Raw genomic sequence first — 22817 nt, 5'->3', positions numbered from 1 at the left:
ATATATATGCGTTAGTATACTGTATTGGTGTTTTTCTTTCCGGCTTACTTCACTCTGTATAATAGGTTCCAGTTTCATCCACCTCATTAGAACTGATTCACAGAAAGCTCATTTAGTGACTACTCAAAGCACCATGAACCTATAAAAGCTTCCTGTCTTTTTCTTGCACATGTTTCTGTTATAGGTGAAACTGAATGTTAGAAACTAACTATGGTAGACTGGGGAATGATGTAACTTTTTACCTAACAACTTTGCCTCTTCCTTCTCCCAACTATTATCAAAGGATGCAAAGATCTTAAGGGATAAGGCCCATGAATTCAAAGCAAAGGAGCACTGGTAAGAATACTGAATGCTGAAGATTGCTTTTTCATGTAGTTAAGGGTAAGCATTTTTTTCCCAGCTATTCTCAATGCTTATATTGAATCCTAGAAGTGCCTTTTCTCTTATAGTTAACGAGTAAGCATTTTTTCTGCTACTCACTTCAGAATCACTTCAATAAGTCAAAGCTGTATAAGCTGATACTGCTGCTGCTTAGAAATACAACTGGAATATTTTCCTGGAATTATCAAATGCTTCAAAGTACACAGGAATGAACATGTGGATAAAATATTCACGTGCTTTCCCCCAAGATTTCAAATATACTATTTTTAAAGGAAGACAAATATCTTTATATCAACTCACATCATATTTATTCCATTTACAATGAATCTTTCTCCCATTTCATATTCTGAATGTGTTTTATTTCCTAGCTCTTCATAACAAAAAATAAAATATCTATGCCAAATTACTGTTTGGTAGTACATGCCCTTCTCTATCCTCAAGTACATAGGAAAAGTATAACCAAGATATCTAAAAAAGGTAAGTTATTTCTGATTTTTATAGATTTTACTTAATTATTCCCAAAAGCCAGACACCAGAGCTTGATACACCCATATACCAATATTTAGAGAAGGAATGAAACTGAAAGTCGCTCAGTCATGTTCGACTCTTTGTGACCCCATGGACTATATATATAGTCCATGGAATTCTCCAGGCCAGATTGCCTTACTCCAAGCCTGTACACTGCTCTGATTGGCTGACTCCTAGCTTGTACTTTAGTTGATGAACCACGAGGTCATTCTGATAATGACCTAAATCAAATCCCTTATGATTATACAGTGGAGGTGATGCATGGATTCAAGAGATTAGATCTGGTAGACAGAGTGCCTGAAGAACTATAGATAGAAGTTCATAACATTGTGAAAGAAGTGACCTTAATCATCTCAAAGAAAAAGAAATGCAAGAAGGCAAAGTGGTTGTCAGAGGAGGCTTTACAAATAGCTGAGGAAAGAAGAGAAATGAAAAGCAAGGGAGAAAGGGAAAGATATACCCAACTGAATGCAGAGTTCCAGAGTACCAAGGAGAGATAAGAAGGCCTTCTTAAGTGAACAATGCAAGGTAGTAGAGAAAAACAAAGAATGGGAAAGACTAGAGATCTCTTCAAGGAAATTGGGGATATCAAGGGAACATTACATGCAGGGATGGGCATGATAAAGGAAAGAAACAGTAAGGACCTAACAGAAGCAGAAGAGATTAAGAAGAGGTGGCAAGAATACACAGAAGAACTGTACCAAAAAAGTCTTAATGACCAGATAACCCAATGGTGTGGTCACTCACCAAGAGCCAGACATTCTGGAGCATGAAGACAAGTGGGCCTTAGAAAACATTACTATTAACAAAGCTAGTGGAGGTGATGGAATTCCAGCTGAGCTATTTCTAATCCTAAAAGATGATACTATTAAAGTGCTGCAGTCAGTATGCCAGCAAATTTGAAAAACTCAGCAGTGGCCACAGGACTGAAAAAGGTCAATTTTCATTTCAATCCCAATGAAGGACAGTGCCAAAGAATGTTCAAACTACTGGACAATTGTGCTCATTTCCCATGCTAATAAGGTTTTGCTCGAAATGCTTCAAGCTAGGCTTTAGCAGTATGTGAACTGAGAACTTCCAGATGTACAAGCTGGATTTTGAAAAGGCAGAGGAACCAGGGATCAAAATGCCAACATTGGTTGGATCACAGAGAAAGCAAGGAAATTCCAGAAAAACATCTACTTCTGTTTCATTGATTATGCTACAGCCTTTGACTGTGTGGATCATAACCAACTGTGGAAAATTCTTAAAGAGATTGGGAATACTAGACCACCTTACATGTCTCCTGAGAAACCTGTATTTGGGTCAAGAAGCAACATATCCTTACATGGAACAACTGACTGGTTCAAAATTGGGAAAGGTGTTCAAAAAGGCTGTATATTGTCACCCTGCTTAATTAACTTCTAGGCAGAGTACATCATGCCAAATGCAGGGCTGGCATGAATGAATCACAAGCTGAAATCAAGATTGCTCGGAAAAATATCAACAACCTCAGATATGCAGATGATAACACTAATGGCAGAAATGAGGAGGAACTAAAGAGCCTCTTGATGAGGGTGAAAGAAGAGAATGAAAAAACTGGCTTAAAACTCAGCATTCAAAAACTAAGATCATGGAATCCAGTTAGATCATTTCATGGCAAATTAAAAAAAAAAAAAGTGGAAGCAGTGACGTTTTACTTTCTTGGGCTCCAAAATCACCATGGACAGTGACTGCAGCCATGAAATTAAAAGACACTTGCTCCTTTGAAGGAAAGCTATGACAAATCTAGACAGCATATTAAAAAGCAGAGACATCACTTTGTCGACAAAGGTTCATACAGTCAAAGCTATGGTGTTTCCAGGTGTCATATATGGATATGAGAGTTGGACTGTAAAGAAAGCTGAGCACCAAAGAATGGATGCTTTTGAATTGTGGTGCTGAAGAGTCCCTTGAGAGTCCCAAGACCCTCTTGAGAGTCCCTTGGACTGCAAGGAGATCCAACCAGTTAATTCTAAAGGAAATCAGTCCTCAATATTTATTGGAAGGACTGATGCTGAAGCTGAAGCTCCAATACTTTGGCCACCCAATGCGAAGAGCTGACTCATTGGAAAAGGCCCTGATGCTGGGCAAGATTGAAAGCAGGAGGAGAAGGAGGTGGCAGAGGATGAGGTGGTTAGATAACATCATCAGCTCAAAGGACATGAATTTGAGCACACTCCAGCAGACAGTGGAAGACAGAGAAGGCTGGCGTGCTGCAGTCCATGGGGTTGAAAAGAGTTGGACACCACTTAGCAACTGAAAAACAACAAGAGAATTTAAAATACCAAGAGCCAACTCTAATGTATTAAACTATGGGCTTTGGCTGATAATAATGTGTCAGTGTAGCTTCACAGACTATAAAAAATGCACTACACTGCTGCAGGATGTTGATAATGAGGAGGCGGTGTGTGTGTGTAAATCTTTTTACTTTCTGCCAGTTTTGCTGTGAACAAAAAATTTTCCTCAAAGTTTGTTAATTTTTGAAAATGTTAATATTTACAATATTCCTTAAATTACACATTTTATAACTATTTAAACTTAGGATGGAAAATTTTAGATGTCAATTTAAAAATTTTTAAGAAGGCGTATCAGTTCAATTCAGTTGCTCAGTCGTGTCTGACTCTTTGAGACCCCATGGACTGCAGCATGCCAGGCTTCCCCGTCCATCACTGACTCCCAGAGTTTGCTCAAACTCATGTCCATGGAGTCTGTGATGCCATCCAACCATCTCATCCTCTGTCGTCCCCTTCTCCTCCTGCCTTCAATCTTGCCCAGCATCAGAGTCTTTTCAAATGAGTCAGTTCTACGCATCAGGTGGCCAAAGTATTGGAGCTTCAGCTTCAGCATCAATCCTTCCAATGAATATTCAGGATTGATTTCCTTTAGGATGGACTGGTTTTATCTCCTTGCAGTCCAAGGGACTCTCAAGAGTCTTCTCCAATACCACAGTTCAAAAGCATCAATTCTTTGGTGTTCAGCTTTCTTTATGGTCCAACTCTCACATCCATACATGACTATTGGAAAAACCAAAAGATGGTATATAGTTTTTCAAAATTCTTTTTGGCATTGTGGGGAACGAAGAGTGAGGACTCTTAGTCTAAGACAATGGTTTTCAACAAAGGCTTCATCATCCCCTAGGATGCATTTTTGGAAATTTGTGGGACATCTTTAGTTGTCACTATATTTGGAAGCAGTGACTGGCATTTAGTGGGCACTGTGCCAACAATGCTAAACATCTTCCTAAGTGAGGAGCAGCCCCACATGAGAATTTTCCAGTATCCTGTAAGATTTCTGAATGTCTCTGTACAATTATTTTTAATTATTTGAATCTAGCCCCTAACTTTGTTTTACAATAATTGCAAAGTATTACTAAACAGCTGTGATAAATGCTGAATTTTAGGGACTTTCCTGGTGGTCCACTGGTTAAGAATCCACCTGTCAGCACAAGGGGCATGAATTTGATCCCTAGCTGGGAAACTAACATCCCATGTGCCCCGGGGCAACTAAGCCTGTGTACTGGAACTACTGAGCCTATGCCTCAACTAGAGAGAAGCCTGATAGATGAAACTAAGACCCAGTGCAGCCGAAAACAAATAAATAAATAATTTTTTTTAAAAAATGCTGAATTTTAGAGGAAGGCAACTACTATATACATAGAAGGAAGACTTCTTTTTCTTATGAACAATTCCCCAAAATGCATTTGCCACAGCCATGCCACTCAGCATTTGAGCTCCAATACCACCCCTGAAGAACCCTGCCTACACACAGGAGGTTGGAGATTGTTTAACAGACTAGGAATCAAACACAATTAAATTAGTAGAGACATATGAAATACAAGCTTACACTGAATTTTAGTAGGAGATTGGTTGCAAAATACTTCATGATATTTCCAGTTATTTTAAACAGGATAATAATAAATCATTGGAGAAAATAACATACTGAAATTATTTATTATTATTTACATTGCTTCGAGGTTTTCACTCTTACTCTGTCACTGTCGCCAGAAGTCTACACACATTTTTACAGCTTCATGTTTTATTGTTTCATTTCCCATCCATACTCTAGTCCCTGCTGCCAAGTCACTTCAGTCGTGTCCGACTCTGTGCGACCCCATGGACTGCAGTCTACCAGGCTCCCCCGTCCCTGGGATTCTCCAGGCAAGAACACTGGAGTGGGTTGCCATTTCCTTCTCCAATGCATGAAAGTGGAAAGTGAAAGTGAAGTCACTCAGTCGTGTCCAACTCTTAGTGACCCCATGGACTGCAGCCTACCAGGCTCCTCCATCCATGGGATTTTCCGGGCAACAGTACTGGAGTGGGGTGCCATTGCCTTCTCCCACTCTAGTCCCTATCATCTACCAAAAGATATGGTCTCCACGGTTGACTTAGTAGTTTAACATTCCCTTGGCTTCCACGGAGAATCCATGTAATAGCCATTGAGGAGGTATCTACCTTTCTTAAAACCCAAAAGAACTTTTTAGCCAACCCAATAAATCAGCTAGAGAGGACACTGGTCACTGCATTACTTGATGCTGCTTAGGCAACAACCCTCTGAAACAGAACTCAGAGCAGCCAGAGCTGGTTCTTCATCAGGGAGCAGTACCAGCTCTAGCTTTTGAGAGCTATGCAACGACTGTGTGGCTCCTTCTGCAGTTGTTCTCCTTCCCTTCTACTTTCATTCTTGGCTCTGAACTCCTGTCCATATTCACCTCTCTCAGTTCTACATCACCTGTGCTTTTATGAAAAGCCTCCTTAAGAGACAAGTCAATAAAACAACACACCTAGTTGTAGCCACCACATTTTCCCCTCTTGTCCCAACATTCTTATCTGGGCTGGTGGGAAGATCACTGCACAAGGAAGGTTCTGTGCTCTGGCTTCTGTGTGCCCTTACCTTTGTTTAAGTCTCTGCACAATTGTCAGTGCTTCAAAGGGTCCTCACCTGACCTCCACACCTGAAACACCCCTGCTTGCCCGGCCAGTCACCTTTCCCCTTAACCCTATGTAACATTTCTTCATAGTACCTCTCCTCCAGATTGTTACTGGTCAATGTCTGCCTCCCCTTCAGACTCTAAGTTCTCTGAGGACACAGTCTGCTTTGATGGTGGCTGCATCCTCAGTGTACAGAAGAATGCCTGGCTCATAGTAGGAGCTCAAGAAATAGTTGTTAAGTGAAGGAATCATTCAGCAAATCAGTGAAACCACTGCTGCTGAGTAACCTAGAAAGCTGCTGTTGTTAATTTACTGCTTTCTCGAGCTTACAAGAATGCACTGAAAGTCTATTTCCTTTGAACTTACTTTTGATGTGCTAATCCAGGGCCAGGGCAGTGCTCCTGTTAAGTGTTACCCACACCTAACCACTTCCAAATTCGGGTTGCCAAAATGACCAAGGGCTTCCCTGATAGCTCAGTTGGTAAAGAATCTGCCTGCAATGCAGAAGACCCCAGTTCCATTCCTGGGTCGGGAAGATCCGCTGCAGAAGGGATAGGCTACCCACTCCAGTATTCTTGGGCTTCCCTGGTGGCTCAGCTGGTAAAGAATCCACCTGCAATGCAGGAGACCTGGGTTCGATCCCTGGGTTGGGAAGATCCCCTGGAGAAGGGAAAGGCTATCCACTCCAGTATTCTGGCCTAGAGAATTCCATGGACTGTATAGTCCATGTGGCTGCAAAGAGATGGACACGACTGAGTGACTTTCACTTTTCAAAATGACCAAAGCCAAACCACTGCAAAGGTCTCCCCAGGACCCAGAAGCTTAGGACCAGACTCCAGGTGGTAGTGCTCACATAAAGAATGGTTTTCCACTCAAAATAAAGGAAATGAACAGAGATGGGTCCTCTGCCCACCTTGGGTTCCCTCTGCATGATCTGTTCAGTAACCATTGCCTCTTATCATCTCTTCCTTCTGGAAAGAATTCTATTCAGGAACCATATGGTCACTATGTTCAGCAAAATCTGCAAACAATTCCTCCTAAATATTCAAAAGTAGTTTCAAACTTGTGAAAGACAACAAAATACTGTAAAAAACAGACATGTAGTTTCTTACTATCACCTTGCTCCCTCACAGGAGAGGTGTAAGGGTTGGTGGTATCTAGTTCATGTAATGCCACAAAAAATGATCATGGTAAAAGGAAATGCTGTTTCCAGAAGCTACAGAGAAGAGACCCAGGTCTCCCAGATCAGCCACTTTTCCTTTTACACAAACGGAAATCGGTAGGCCTTTTGGAAGAAGAAAATTTCAACCTACGTCTAATTACCCTTCTCTCTCCACAGCTTATGAGCTCAGTCACTTCCTTCAGTGTAAACCAAGATTACTTGCATATATAAAACTCCATTTCTTTAACACATGGCGCATAAATTCAATTAATCGGGACTGTTGCAAGCCACTACCATTAGCACAACACTGTCCTAAGGGCTGTGGGTCACACCAAAGGAACAGACAATGACTTTGCTCAACATTAATCATCCTGAGTTTCCTCCAGTCTCCAAGATTTAAAATCAGAATAATATTGCTTTTCTCCTAACCCTCTAGGAAATTTCAGAAATAGGAACTGGAACATTCCTCAAACACAAAAAGAAAGGTATTAATGGAAAACACGAAGCAGTTACACTTGGTGGTATTATTAGTCTCTCTTTCTCTAGGAATCAACAGTTTATAATCTCATGATATAATTTCCCCTATGGTGTTTTTAAAATCTCATGTTAAATTTCAGGCAGTAACCAAGGAACCCAATATAGGCTGAATTGGGAGCATTAACAATGGGAGGTTTTAATGATAGAAGTCTGAAAGGGCTTCTTTTCAGGAAGAACATTATATAAGAGTTTTCCAGACAAAAAGAAAATGCACTTCTTACCTCCTACCAGCAGGTAGCTGTTGGGAAACAGTGTTTTCGCTTGCATAAGTGCCCTTGCATGACCTGAGTGGAAGAGGTCAAATATTCCATCTGCATATACTCTCACGGGCCTGTCAACTGTGGAAAAAAGAAAACATCATCAACAGAACTGCAGAATAAGGAATCCCAGTCACTTGATCCTTCCGTCAGTACAGCACTGTAAGAAGGTTTACCTGGAGAAAACACAATGTCTACATACCATCAGTTGCATATTAGTGCATGAAATTAATTTTACCAAGAAGTTCTTTTCAGGACATCAAAGCAGAGTAAAAACATAACAAAATTAAGATTGACCCAGAATGCACATTTTTAACTGCAGAGCACTGGGGAATTGTCTCGACCCAGAGTAGAGTCTCAGGTGGCTGAGTGGGCAGATTTAGACAGACCAGGCATAACCAAAGGGTTGGCAGAGTCAAGCCAGCAGGAATATAAAGGTAGGAGTGACTGGAGAGCTCAATGAAAGGCCAAACAAGTTCACCCTGGAGTCTGGCAGTCCCAAACAAAGACCCTAAGTCCTATTCCCAAAGGCAAAGACGCTGCTGTGCACCTCCTCCGAGTCACCATCACACAGTGAAATTCAGCCTTGGTAGAAGTAGTTACACCATAAAAATTGGCAAGTGTTCAAGTCAGGGCTTAATTCCCTCTGGAGGGCCAGTTGTTACACATTTACCACTGCACAAAGGTCACTCCCTATCCTCTTTGACATCCTAAGATATGGGGCAGTGGGGGGGCACATGCCCCAAAGAGAGGAGAGTCAGGGAGCAAAAGTTACATGTGTAGTGCTCAGGGATGGAGGAATGTGATCCATACTACAGTCGTCCCTAGGGAGAAAGGTCAAGAGAGCCAGAGACTCTCAGTGTGAAATATAGTGCTCTGGGAAGTGCCATGCCTTCAGGAAGAGGGACACACTTCACCACAGCTTCCTGGGAGTCAGGTGACTGTGCTCAGAAGTGCAGAGTGACACTTTTGCTGAGCCAGCCCAAAGACCCAGCACTTCCAATAAGAGGGAGACACCGGGAGGTAGAGGGGCTGGGCGCCAACGTTTACACCATTCTGGACTCTCAAAAAAACTAGAAAGTGAAAATATAGCCAACTAAGGGCTTCCCTTGTGGCTCAGCTGGTAAAGAATCCACTTGCAATGTGGGGGACCTGGGTTCAATCGCTGGGTTGGGAAGATCCCCGGGAGAAGGGAAAGGCCACCCACTCCAGTATTCTGGCCTGGAGAATTCCATGGACTATGTTGCAAAGAGCTGGACACAACTGAGCAACTTGGACCTCACTTTCACAAGCTAAATATGGCCAACTGAACATACATACTCTTATCTCCATTTCCTCTCAAACACCACAAGAATTACAGAGAAAGAATTAAAAAGGGATAATCCCCCAAGGACATAGGAAACAATGAAGGCAACGACAGTGGATTAGAGATGTCAACCACAACTTGGAAAGTTGGTTGTCACGTGCTGGGTATCTACAGGGAACAAGAATCAGAGGTGGGGCAGATAGGGAAAGGATTGCTGGTTGGTTGGCTTTATGAGACTAAGATTCCTACTAAATTTTTAAAGACACATTATTTTGATGTTATAATTTTTCAAAAAGAAATCAATGCAAACTTCTGTTGAATGATCCTCAAGTCTGAGATTTAAAATTGTGATTATTTTTTGACATACTACAACCTCATTAATTCAGAACATAAATTGAAAGGAACGTTACATTAATACATTCAGATGGTACAATGTTTCTAATAAATTAAATTTTTCTAATAAAAAAACTTGAGAGACTTTATTTCAGATAGGGAATTGCAATTATTCCCAATTATACACCATTTTGAGCAAACAGAATTGCCTTCACAGGATTATACTGTATTCTAAATAAGGCACAGTAAATAGAAAATACTTTGAAATAACAAACTGTCTAATGAGGGATCCTTGGTTTCAAAGCTCTTATTCAATTTGATTTCAATTGAGGAAAATTTGTTTTAAGATATAAACCCCAAGGGAAAGCAGATGGCAGTTTTGCAGAAGTTTTTGTTATTGATTCAGAGGTGATCAAGATAAATAAATTCAGGAAGCAGGGAGGAAAGAAAAGTGAAGTGAAGAATGATGATATAATTAGGCTATTTAGTAGATCTTTGAAGAGTATTTATGGAGTTGATTTTGCAATAAGCTCACTTTTTTGAATTGTAGTGTGTCAGCAATTGCCAGACTAAGAAATTCTGCAGGACCAAAAAAAACACCCCCCAAACCCTGATCTCTTCAACAAATAAACTTAGAAAAAAAAGAAGAAAGAAAGAGATGAAGAGGGGATCTTAGAGATTAAAAGATATATTAAAAATATCTCAACATATTGTAATGTACAGACATTATTTGGATTTGGGTTCGAGCAAACTATAAATAAATGATGACATAAGACAACTGGAGGGATATATGTATACATACAGCTGATTCACTTCACTATACAGCAGAAACTAACACAATATTGTAAAGTAACTAGACTCCAATAAAAAAGAAAAGACAATTGGAAATTGGAACACTAGATATTTGATTATATTAAAGAATTACTGTTAATTTTTTAGGTGAGATAATGGTATAGTGGTTATATCTTAAAAAACCAGAGCTCTTATTTTTAAGACATTATACAGAAATATTTATGGATGAAATGATATGAAGCCTGGGATTTTGTTGCAAATAATTCAAGAGAGGAGAATTTATGAGGCAAGACTGGCCACAGGATGGTGGTTGCTAAGTATGGGTGATGGACACATGAAGGTTCATTATATTGTTCTATTTTCATGAATGTTTGAAATTCTCCATAATATTTTTAATAGACTGTGGCTTAACTTAATTTGCATATATATTTGCTTTAATCTTTGGAGGTTTTTCTGGACATCCTTTTAGGCATCTAGAGACTCTCCAAGGAGTCTATGCTGGGAACCACCGACCTGTGAAGCTACAGGTTTGGCAATGATCAAAAAGTCTCTCCACAGCCATGCTGGAAAGACCTTAAAGTAGCTCCCAATGACTCCCACCTCATGTTCTTCTTGCCTCTGTGTGATCCTCTCCCTTTGAAATGGGAGTAGGACCTATGCCTTGCTTCTAACCAGGAAAATATGACACCGGTGATAGATGTCTCCCCCATAATTATTTTACAGTGCGTAAGACTCCATTTTGCTAGCAGACTCAATCTTTCTCCCTTGGTGGCTTTGAAGAAGCAAGCTGCCATACTTTAGAGGGTCATTGGCAAGGAATTGCAGGTGGCCTCTAGGAGCTGAGGGTGGTCTCTGGCTGACAACCAGCAAGAAGCTAGACCCCTGGTCTTAGAGTTACAAGGAAATAAATTCTGCCAACGACCTGAGTGAGTTCAAATACAGATCTATCATGAATCAAGAGAAATAAGCCAAGTGACACTTTGAATGCAGCCTTGTGAATCTCTGAATAGAGGACTCAGCTAAGCCAGGCTCAGACTCCTTATCCATGGAAATTATGACATAATGAATATATATGCATTGTTTTAAGCCACTAGATCTGTGGTAATACATTAAATATCATACAAACTGAATACAATGGCAGTATAGATTTCCTGCCTACAGATTATTATGCTTTTTGAAAAGTATTTAAGGTAAATTCCTGTTTATCCTAAATGACCACAGCAAGGTATATCAGATAAATGTGATGTTCTGACAAAATGCAAATCTGTATACAAATCATTAATTTCCATGTTTCAAATAATTTATTAATAAATATGACAAACAACATGTAACACCAAAATGATGCTGAATATTTTCTTGAAGATCATGGATACAAATAATGACCACGTACACTACTGTGGGTAAAATTTGATTATTTTATCTACCTGGATCTTACATTCCAAATTTCTGTAAGTTATTCAGCATCTTAAAGTAAAGGGAACAGTAAAGATGGCTGTACTTAACAAATATCTCACACCATATACAAAAATTAACTCAAGATGGATCATAAACCTAAACGCAAAGCTAAAACTATAAAATTTCTAGAAGACCTGAGAAAACCAAAAAGATACATGTACCCCAATCTTCACTGCAGCACTATTTACAACAGCTAGGACATGGAAGCAACCTAGACGTTCATTGACAGGTGAATGGATAAAGAAGATGTGGTACATATATACAATGAAGTATCATTCAGCCATAAAAAAGAACAAAATTGGGTCATTTGTATTGATGTGGATAAACCTAGAGTCTCTGTCATACAGAGTGAAGTTAGAAAGAGAAAAATAAATATCATATATTAACATCCACTGGATCATCGAAAAAGCAAGACAGTTCCAGAAAAACATCTACTTACTGCTGCTTTATTGACTACACCAAAACCTTTGACTGTGTGGATCACAACAAACTGCGGAAAATTCTTCAAGAGATGGGAATACCAGACCACCTGACCTGCCTCTTGAGAAATCTGTATGCAGGTCAGGAAGCAACAGTTATTTTTTTAATTTATTTATTTTAATTGGAGGCTAATTACTTTACAATATTGTAGTGGTTTTTGCCATACATTGATGTGAATCAGCAACAGCAACAGTCAGAACTGGACACGGAACAACAGACTGGTTCCAAATAGGAAAAGGAGTACATCAAGGCTGTATACTGTTACCCTGCTTATTTAACTTATAGGCAGAGTACATCGTGTGAAATGCCAGGCTGGATGAAGCACAAGCTGGAATCAAGATTTCAAGGAGAAATATCAATAACCTCAGATATGCAGACGACACCACCCTTATGGTAGAAAGCAAAGAAGAACTAAAGAGCCTCTTGATGAAAGTGAAAGAGGAGAGTAAAAAGTTGGCTTAAAACTCAACATTCAGAAAACTAAGATCATAGCATCCAGTCCCATTACTTCATGGAAAATAGATGGGGAAAAAGTGGAAACAGTGGCTGACTTTATTTTTCTGGGCTCCAAAATCATTGCAGATGGTGACTGCAGCCATGAAATTAAAAGACGCTTGCTCCCTGGAAGAAATGTTATGACCAACCTAGACAGCATGTTAAAAAGCAGAGACATTACTTTGTCAACAAAGGTCTGTTTAGTCAAGGCTATGGTTTTTCCAGTAGTCATGTATGGATGTGAGACTTAGACTGTGAAGAGAGCTGAGCACCAAAGAACTGATGCTTTTGAACTGTAGTGTTGGAGAAGACTCTTGAGAGGCCCTTGGACTGCAAGGAGATCCAACCAGTCCATCCTAAAGGATATCAGTCCTGAGTGTTCATTGGAAGGACTGATGCTGAAGCTGAAACTCCAATACTTTGGCCACCTGATGTGAAGAGCCACCTGACTCACTGTAAAAGACCCTGATGCTGGGAAAGATTGAAGGTGGGAGGAGAAGGGGACGACAGAGGATGAGATGGTTGGATGGCATCACCGATTCAATGGGCATGAGTTTGGGTAACCTCCAGGAGTTGGTGATGGATAGGGAAGCCTGGCATGCTGCAGTCCATATATATATATATATATATATATATAGGGATATATGTATACCTATAGCTGATTCACTTTGTTGTACAGCAGAAACTAATACAACATTGTAAAGCAATTATATTCCAATTTTTTAAAAATAAATAAAACTTCTAGAAGAAAAAAGAAAAAAATTGTAGTGGCTTTGAGTTTGGAAAAAAATTCTTAAATAGGAACCAAAAAGGACACACTATAAAACAAATATATATATATATATATATATATATATATATATATGTATAACCTTATTTAAAATATTTATTCTTCAAAATACATTTTTACAAATATGAAAAGGCAAGTCTTCGGGAGAAAATATTTGGAAAATATGTATTTGAGACTTGTATCTGGAATATATAAAGAACACTCAAGACTCAATACTAAGATAAACAACTCTGAAAAGAGCAAAAAAATTTCAACAGCCAAATAGAGGATAGCAAATAAGGACATGAAAAGATCCTCAACCCCATTAGTCATTGCTGCTGCTGCTGCTGCTAAGTCGCTTCAGTCATGTCCAACTCTGTGCGACCCCATAGATGGCAGCCCACCAGGCTTCCCATCCCTGGGATTCTCCAGGAAAGAACAGTGGAGTGGGTTGCCATTTCCTTCTCCAATGCATGAAAGTGAAAAGTGAAAGTGAAGTTGCTCAGTCACGTCCGACTCCAGTGACCCCATGGACTGCAGCCCACCAGGCTCCTCCGTCCATGGGATTTTCTAGGCAAAAGTACTGGAGTGGGCTGCCGTTGCCTTCTCTGTCATTAGTAATTAGGGAAATACAAATTAAGGTCATCCTGAGATATTACTTCCTACTCATTAGAATGGCTAAAAATTTCAAAAATTATTGACCATACCAAGTGTTGGGGAGGATATAGAGCAAATGGAACTCTCATACACTGCTGATGGGAATGTAAAATGGTACAAATGCATTGGAAAGCAGTTTGGCAGTTGGTCAAAAAGTTAAATATATACATACCATATGGCCAGATAGGAGGCAATCATCAACTACATTACATGTGAATTCACATATTTGCAGGGCATGTTATGGGGTTTCTTGATATTGTTTCAGATTCAGCCAACAATAAAAGGGTGATAATTCATTTTTTTCTTATGGCTTTTTAAAAGGAGCTTGTTAACAATGCCTTAAAAGTACATTTGGGGGACTTCCCTGGTGAGCCAGTGGTTAAGAGTCTGCCTGTCAATGAAGGGAACATGGATTCAATCCCTGGTCTGAGAAGATTCCACATGCCACAGGACAATTAAGCCCGTGCACCACAAAGCCTACCAAAGCCTGCGAGCTCTGGAGCCTGTGCTCCGCAACAAGAGAAGCCACTGCAACGAGAAGCCCACACACCACAACTAGAGAAAACCTGTGCGCAGCAACAAAGACCCAGTGCAGCCAAAAAGAATAAACATAATGAAGAAACAAATTATTTTTTTAAAGTACACATGGATTTACAAAGCATATGTATTTCACTTAATCTTTCCATCAATTCTGTGAAGTAGGTAGGGGAGAAAGGACTTACTATCCTCTCTCATAGAGGGACAAATGAAAACTCAGTAAAGCTGAGGAGCTTACCCAGCATCATACAACTGACTTAAGATATGATAATGTGATATATAATATGATAGGAGAGTTTGAGTGCAAACCAAACTCAAACGTTCTTCTAACTCATGATGCCTCCTCGAAAACTACATGCCAATATGGAGTCTTTCTTAAAAAAGAGAAAGAGAGACTGTTACCAAATGCCCAGTAATTATCTTTAGTATTGTTTTTATGTACAACTGATGTACAAAAAAGGTGGCAAAAAATTAAACTTTTAAAATCTAATAGTTTCCTATTTATAAAGTTTACATAGCTTTTTAAAAATGTTTATTTTATTTATTTGTCTTGGCTGCCTCGGGTCTAGTTGTAACATGAGGGTTTAATTGCTCCCTGGCATGTGGGATCTTGGTTCCCAGACCAGGGATTGAACCTGCATCCCCTGTACTGCAAAGCAGGTTCTTAACCACTGGACCAGCAGGGAAGTCCCTATAAAGTTTACATAGTTTTATATAAACTTTATCATTTTTTTCTACTTATAGGCAGTGATGCTACTTTCAGTCAATGATAAAGATTGATATTTGCTTTTTAAAATACATTAAAGTTAAAAAAGAGTACATCTAAAGAAAAATTAAGTAAATTATAGTACAGGTGACACATAAATAAGGCAAAATTCATTAAGGTGGCTCTTGAAACATGCATTTTGAAAGCTTTATACATCTCACCATGAACAGAACAATGCAAATTCCCTTTTTGTGAAGGAAAGTAAGAAATCACAACTGAGTTTCCCTTAGTCGGCTTTACTGGAAAGGAACCTATGAAACAATCATTTGGACTTGTCCTTTATCTCCAGGCAGAGGACTGATTCTTTCTGTCTCAGGATACGTACTAATAACCTTGGAGGGTCATAGCTCCACAGCTGGACAAGTTCAGCTAAGATTAACAGTGCCAGTTCCACTCAACAACAACAAAAAACAACCCAATCAAAAAATGAGCAGAAGACCTAAACAGACATTTCTCTGAAGAAGACATACAGATGGCCAAAACCACATGAAAAGATGCTTAATGTATCTAATTATTAAAGAAATGCAAATCAAAACTACAATGAGGTATTACGTCACACAAGTCAGAATGGCCATCATTAAAAAGTCTGTAAATAAGAAATGGTGGAAAGGGTGTGGAGGAAAGGGAACCATCTTACACAGATGGGAATGTAAACTGGTGCAGCCACTGTAGAGAACAGTATGGAGGTTCCTCCAAAAGGTAAAAATAGAGTTGCTGTATCATCCAGCAATCCCACTCCTAGGCATATGCCCAGATAAAACTGCATTTCGAAAAGATACATACACCCCTATGTTCATAGCAGCACCATCTGCACTAGCCAAGACATGGAAACAACCTACATGCCTGGTGACAGACGAATGGACAAAGAAGATGTGGTCCACGTATACAATAGAATACTATGCAGCCATCAAAAAGATGCCATTTTAAAAAAGCAATGCCATCAAAGCCATCAAAAAGATGGCATCAAAAAGACTGGCATTAGGCATCAACAAAGCCATCAAAAAGATGCCATCAAGAAAAAAACCAGTGCCATTTGCAGCAACATGGATGGACCCGGAGATCATCATACTAAGCGAAGGAAGTCAGAAAGAAAAAGACAAAAAGCATGTGATATCACTTAAATGTGGAAACTAAAATACAATACAAATCAACGCATCTACAAAAACAGACTCACCGATATAAAGAACAGACTTGCGGTTGCCAAGGGGAGTGAGCAGGGGAGGGAAGGAATGGAAGTTTGAGATTAGCAGAGGTGAACTGTTAGATATAGTATGGATAAATGAGAAAGTCCTATTGTATTGCACAGGTAACTAAATTTAATACCCTGTGACAAAAATACCCTGAAAAAGAATATAAAAAAGAATATATGTGTATGTATAATGAGCCACTTTGCTGTACAGAAAAAACTTCCACAACATTGTAAATCAACTATACTTCAATAATTTTTTTTAAATGTGCTAGTTCCAACTGCTCTACTGTGCTCCTTCTCTTAAGGTTCCTCACCCTCTGACCTCACGGATGAGGTCCAGGAGCTAAAAGCTATGAGCAGCCTCTCTGAGAATTTATACACCAGCCCCTGTTTGGGTAGACCTAAACCTGTGAAACATAAAGTAGGCTATCATATGAAGTCATAAAATGGGCTAGTGAAGGAGTTAGTGAAAGACTTTAGTTACAACTATAATCCTGAAACATGCTGTAAACCCCCAATACAGGCCTCTTTCCTCTTTTTGATGGGATGTTCAAGACAGCACCACAGAAGGGTGCTTACTAGTCTTGAAAATTACCAAACACTTCAAAAAGGTAATGACGTTTTTCTTGTCTTCTTAAACAATAGTCAAATAGCAAGATATTTTAAAAATTCTGTGAGCTTCTCTAGTAACAATCCAATGCAACAACTATTCTTTAGATAACCGCCACAATACTTGCTCCAACCACGAACAACAGTTACTCTTAAGCAGTGGTTCTAGCAGTATAGTCCCAGGACAGGCACTACCTAGGAACTTGTTAGAGATGCAAATACTCGAGCCTCACCCAGACCGAAATCTGGGAGAGGGGCCCAGCAGAGGGTTTTAATAAGGCCTTCAGGGGGTTCTAAGCAAGCTAAAGTTTCAGGACCACTCTCAGTGACTATTAGAGTGTGGTCTAAGACGAATATGTGCCTTGTAAGTAATCAAAGAACTAACTTCTTGTCACTTTTTAACACTGATATTAAAAGTTCTAAGTAGGGCTTCCCCAGTGGTCCAGTGGTAAAGAATCCACCTGCCAGTGCAGAAGACACAGGTTCAATTGCTGATCCAGGAAGATCCTACAGGCCATGGAGCAACTAAGCCCATGCACCAGAACTATTGAGCCTGTGCTCTAGAGCCCGAAAGTCACAACTACTGAGTCCACAGGCCACAACTACTGAAGCCCACATGCCCTAGAGTCTGTGCTATGCTACAAGAGAAGCCACCACAATGAGAAGCTCACACACTGCAACTACAGAGTAGCCCCCGCTTTGTGCAACTAGAGAAAAACCTGTGCACATCAACGAAGACCCAACACAGCCAAAAAAAATTTTTTTTTAATTTTTAAAAGATACTCTAAATAAAGGATTTCCTAGCAGAAGTTCCCTTGGCCAGATGCCCACCAAATATCACAAATTCTCCTGGATGACTTCCCAGTATGGTCACCTGAGACAAAAGGGGAGAATTTCTGAGAGTAGTAGTTCACCTTTGCTCCACCTCATCCCTCCTCTAATGACCTGTGTACCACAGAGCCCACCGTACAGGTATTTTAAAATGCACCATCTTATTCTAGCTTGAGTCTTAGGCTTTAAACCTCTTGGCGGGACTTCCCTGGTGCAACAGTGGGTAAGAATCCTCCTGCCAATGCAGGAAACACAAGTTCGATCCCTGGTCCAGGAAGATCCCACATTCCATGAAGCAGCTCAGCCTGTGTGCCACCGCTACTGAACCTGTGCTCTAGAGCCCGCGAGCCCCAGCTACTGAGTTCACATGCCCTAGAGCCCATGTTCTGCAACAAGAGAAGCCACTGCAATGAGAAGCCCGTGCACTGCAACTAAGAGCAGCCCCGCTCACCACAACCAGAGAAAGCCCGAGTGCACCAACGAAGACCCAGTGCCACCAAAAATAAGATAAATAAATTATTAAAACAACAACAACAAACACACACTTGGCAGTTAGCCTACAGGTACTCAGTCTCACTCAGTCACCCCCAGCAGCAGGTCAAACTCTCTCTGATTCTATTTCCAACTGATGAGCTCCTTTTCTTGTCCCAATCTTTCATTCGTTCATTCATTCATTCACAAAGTATTGAATTCACAAAGTACTGAGCATACAGTACTTCTCCAGGTGCTGGTAAAACAGCAGTGGGCATGGAGATGGTCCTCCCACTATAGAAGATCGTCACATCTGTCTTGTTCACACACTTGCTAACCTCCAGTTCAAAGTCTGAGCATGTTCTCACTGAGCTCCATGGGCTGCCGTGGCACATGCTCCACAGGGCAGCCCATCGTGGTGGACAAAGCAGGGGTATGAGGTGAAAGGGACTTGAGATCGAATCCTAGCTCTACCTGTCAGCTAGGACATTTGACAAGTTACTTTCCAGTTCTCCAAGTGTCACTGACCTTGTCAGCAGAGAGGGCACAAAAATACCCACCTTAACCAGTTTTTGCAAAGACTAAATAGAGTACATACAGGGCACAGCACCTAGCAGATGGAGGGCAAGTTCAAATTCCCTTTTCCTTTCCCTTAGAAAAGTAGGATCCTTTTCTGCTAGGGCCTAAAACCCATCCTTTAACTTGAAGTCAAGTCTGTTCTCTTCATAACTACCTGAACTTTCATTCCACTGTTTAGATTTATTGCTGCGTCAGCATTTCTCAGGCTATGGTCTATAGGTCACCAACTTCAGAATCGCCTGGGTTATTTGTTAAAAATGCAGATGCCTGGGCTCCATCCTAGATTTAGGAGTCTGGGAGAGTGAGCAAAAACCTCCGCTGCTTACAAACTTACCAGGTGATTCTTTGCACACTGGTTTAGCTGCTCTGCACTATCTCCTCAAGGCTTTTCTTGCCTAAATTTTCACAACAAGTCATTATAAGAACTTCCTTGGTGATCCAGTGGTTGAGAATCTGCCTGTCAACACAGGCAACGTGGGTTCAATCCCTGGTCCAGGAACTAAGATCCCACATGCCACAGGGCAACTAAGCCTGTGCACCACAACTAGAGAGCAGCCCCACTCACCATAACTAGGGAAAGCCCACACAGCACAAAGACCCGGTGTGCCCGAAAATAAATGAGTAAATTTAAACAAAGCAGTCACTACAAAGCCCTCTAACTGCCTGCTCTGCTCCTCACTTCACTCCCTCGAAGCTCTTCTTAAAGGGGCAGCAGAGTGTGCCCCTTTAAGAGTGTAAAGGGCCAACAGATCAAGCTTGAGCACAAACAGGTTTGAGACCCAATCCCAGCTTTAGCACTTACCAGTGGTTCTCAAAGCATGGTTCCCCAGCAGCAGCCTCACCTGGGAACTTCTTAGAGATGCACATTCTTGGGTCTCACCCCAGTTGGACTGAATCAGGGGGTAAGGCCCAGCCACCTGTGTTTTAATAAGCCCTCTGGGTTATTCTAAGACAAACTCAAAGTGAGAAACACTGCCACTTACTAGCTAAATGATCTTCTGCAGATTCACAGATTCTCTAAAGCAGCGGTCCCCAACCTCTTTGGCACCAGGAATTGGTTTTGTGGGAGACAATTTTTCCATGGCCTGGGGTGGGGATGGTTTGGGGATGATTCAAGTGCATTACATTGATTGTGCACTTTATTTCTATCGTTATTACATCAGCTGCACCTCAGATCATCAGGCACTAGATCCTGGAGGTTGGGGACCCCTGTTCTAAAGCCTTCACTTCCTCACCTGTGAAATGCTAAAAGTATCAAACACATAGGGTTGTGATAGTGAAATGACAATAAAGATAAAGAACTTAGTGTACAGTAAGTACTTAATAAATATCTGCTGCTCTTCAGCAAACTGTCCTTTGTTGCATGGATTCTATTACATTTGGGAGGTTTGTTTTTTGGGCTGGCGAGTGGAAACCATAGAATTATGCCATCCCAAATGGCTCAAGGCTCACCTGCTGGACTAGTCTTATTTTTCACTTCATCGCAATCAACAGAAACGCCACTCCCTCCCTCCCTATCATTGCACCTTCACTATTCCTGTCTCATTTGCCCACAATATCCTTCCATTTTCTTCCCACAAAGAACCCATCGTTACTTTTTCTGACAGATCAGCTCAGGTCCGGGATTAGGTCTTGCCTGACTGCTTGAAGCCAAATGAATCTGCCCTTCTCAAAACTGTCAGCTATCATTTGTGCTGCAGGATTTAACCCCTAAGAACATGCATGCAAGCTACTGGTGGGTTTTTAATTCCTATCTAGTTGTCTTGTCTCTTTAATTATAGTGAACGCTCTTAGGAAACAGAGATAGCACCTTACAGTTCTTTTTTACATCTCTTCCCTCTCCATCTCCAGTAGGGGCTAAAGGAATGAACGGTAAGTTCCTAGAGCAGAGCCAGGGCATACTTGGAGAAACTTAAAACACAGACTTTTAAGAATGATAATAATTACAGTAGCATAGGTTTTTCTATGACTTCACAGTTTTAAAAAAATGCAATGGTATGTTTAATGCAATCTAGTTGTCATAAACGGAGAAGGCAGTGGCACCCCACTCCAGTACTCTTGCCTGGAAAATCCCATGGATGGAGGAGCCTGGTAGGCTGTGGTCCATGGGGTCGCACAGAGTCGGACACGACTGAGCGACTTAGCAGCAGCAGCAGCAGCAGTTGTCATAAAAAGCCTGCTTAGGAATCCTGGCCCTGTTTGCACATGAGGAAACAGATTCAGACTGTTCTCATGACTCGCCCAGGCGGTAGAAAGTAAAGAAGAGAGCTGGGGCTCCAACTCCAGTGTCCTGCAACATCTTTTCCCTGGCTACTTTGCTTGGTCCAGTTGATCGACACCGGCATTTACCCTTCCCGCCCTGTGCGATCCCCTCTAGATGCATGTCTCCAATGTGAAGCAAGAGCTGCTCACATAATGATGGGCCTTTCTGCCACTTGAGGTGTCAGGACACGGCCCGTCTGGAGAATAAGTAGTACAGCCTCACCTGGTGTCCCTAAGCGGGCTTGCGCAATGGTCAGTTTTTCATGGGGTGCTTGGCACAGACAACTGGTTTCCTCTGCAAATGGGGCAGGTGCAGTCAGGGTCTAGAAGGAAAAAAGAGAAAGGGAGTAAATTCAGTCTGACAGCCTTGGCTTTGGCACTGGCTTCCCCTGAAGTTTTATTTCTGTTGGCTACATGTGGATGATTAAGTAGAAGATATCCACTCAGTCTTTCAGAGAAATATCGTACTGTTAGAAAGAAAAACAGGGATAATGTTCATGAAGGCTTTTTTTTTTTTTTCCTGACTGATGCTTCAGCAATAAGCTCTCCAGCATGTACTATCTGCCAGGTACCAGACGTGGTGCTCTGGACATGGTATTTCCCCCAGGCCCTGCAATACCCTATGATGGCAGACACTGCTCTCCTCCTATAGGCATTCTGTCCTTCTACAGCACAGGACGATATCATCTCTGCATCGCAGAAAAGGAAACTGAGGCTTAGCAGGATTAAGGAACATGCCAAGTCATGCCCCCTGGAAAGGCATGATGCTCAGCTTGGAGCATTTCACAAACAACCAGGGCAGACTTCAAACATTCAGACTTACCCACACCCGGGGGTACTCGGCTGGAAGGAATGCCATGGTCAGGAGTGTGGCAGACATCTGTATTTCACACACAGCGGCCTGGCCAATCACAAACTCTGACGTCTCTTTAGCGCAAAGGCCCAAGCAGTTATCTGTGCCTGGGGAGGGCCTAAAAGCCCAGCATTTCTGGCGGGCTGCAGATAACTGCTCCTCTCTGGTCGTTCCAACAGCCACCAACGGCTGGAGGCCCCGCCCCAGGCAGCTCGGGCTGGGGCTCTGGGGAGTGCTGTCAGAGAGATGTAGTCACTTGGAAGCCTGCCCAGGAAGTGGCTCTGCATTTTTGAGTCAGCCTCTTAAAATGAAAACCTCACTCTCTCTAGACAGAGGAAGACAAAGTGAGCCGTATTTCTGTAAACAAGGGGCAGGTGCAATCCAGAATCCATCTGTCGTCTTTGAACTATGTCCTTACCATGGTCTTCGCTACCTCATCTTCAATATTTTTAAAGCTGAAGGTGACGAGTCACTGTGAATATTACTCATATTGCTGCATGAACTATTTCTTAGAGATAGACACAGGTGTTCCTTAACTTGGGAAGACTAAAGAATGATCCATACATGTGAAGGTGGCTGTGAGACTGCCATTCATTCACTCATTCGCTTAAATACATGT

At 41.2% G+C, this 22817-nt stretch overlaps 1 protein-coding gene across 1 annotated transcript in view; it reads right to left on the bottom strand.

Moving 5' to 3' along the window:
* Nucleotides 1–22817, bottom strand: part of PCYT1B (phosphate cytidylyltransferase 1B, choline) — a 112359-nt gene that overhangs the window by 52931 nt on the left and 36611 nt on the right. Inside the window, exons 2-3 of the mRNA XM_055564107.1 lie at nt 21569–21668; nt 7779–7895 (exon numbers count right to left, since the gene is read on the bottom strand). Of these exons, the coding sequence (XP_055420082.1) occupies nt 7779–7895; nt 21569–21668 (217 nt within the window). The remainder of the gene's footprint in view (nt 1–7778; nt 7896–21568; nt 21669–22817) is intronic.

This window comes from Bubalus kerabau, chromosome X, assembly GCF_029407905.1.
Source record: "Bubalus kerabau isolate K-KA32 ecotype Philippines breed swamp buffalo chromosome X, PCC_UOA_SB_1v2, whole genome shotgun sequence".
Lineage (NCBI taxonomy): Eukaryota > Metazoa > Chordata > Mammalia > Artiodactyla > Bovidae > Bubalus > Bubalus kerabau.
This window is presented reverse-complemented; position numbering and strand designations above follow the sequence as displayed.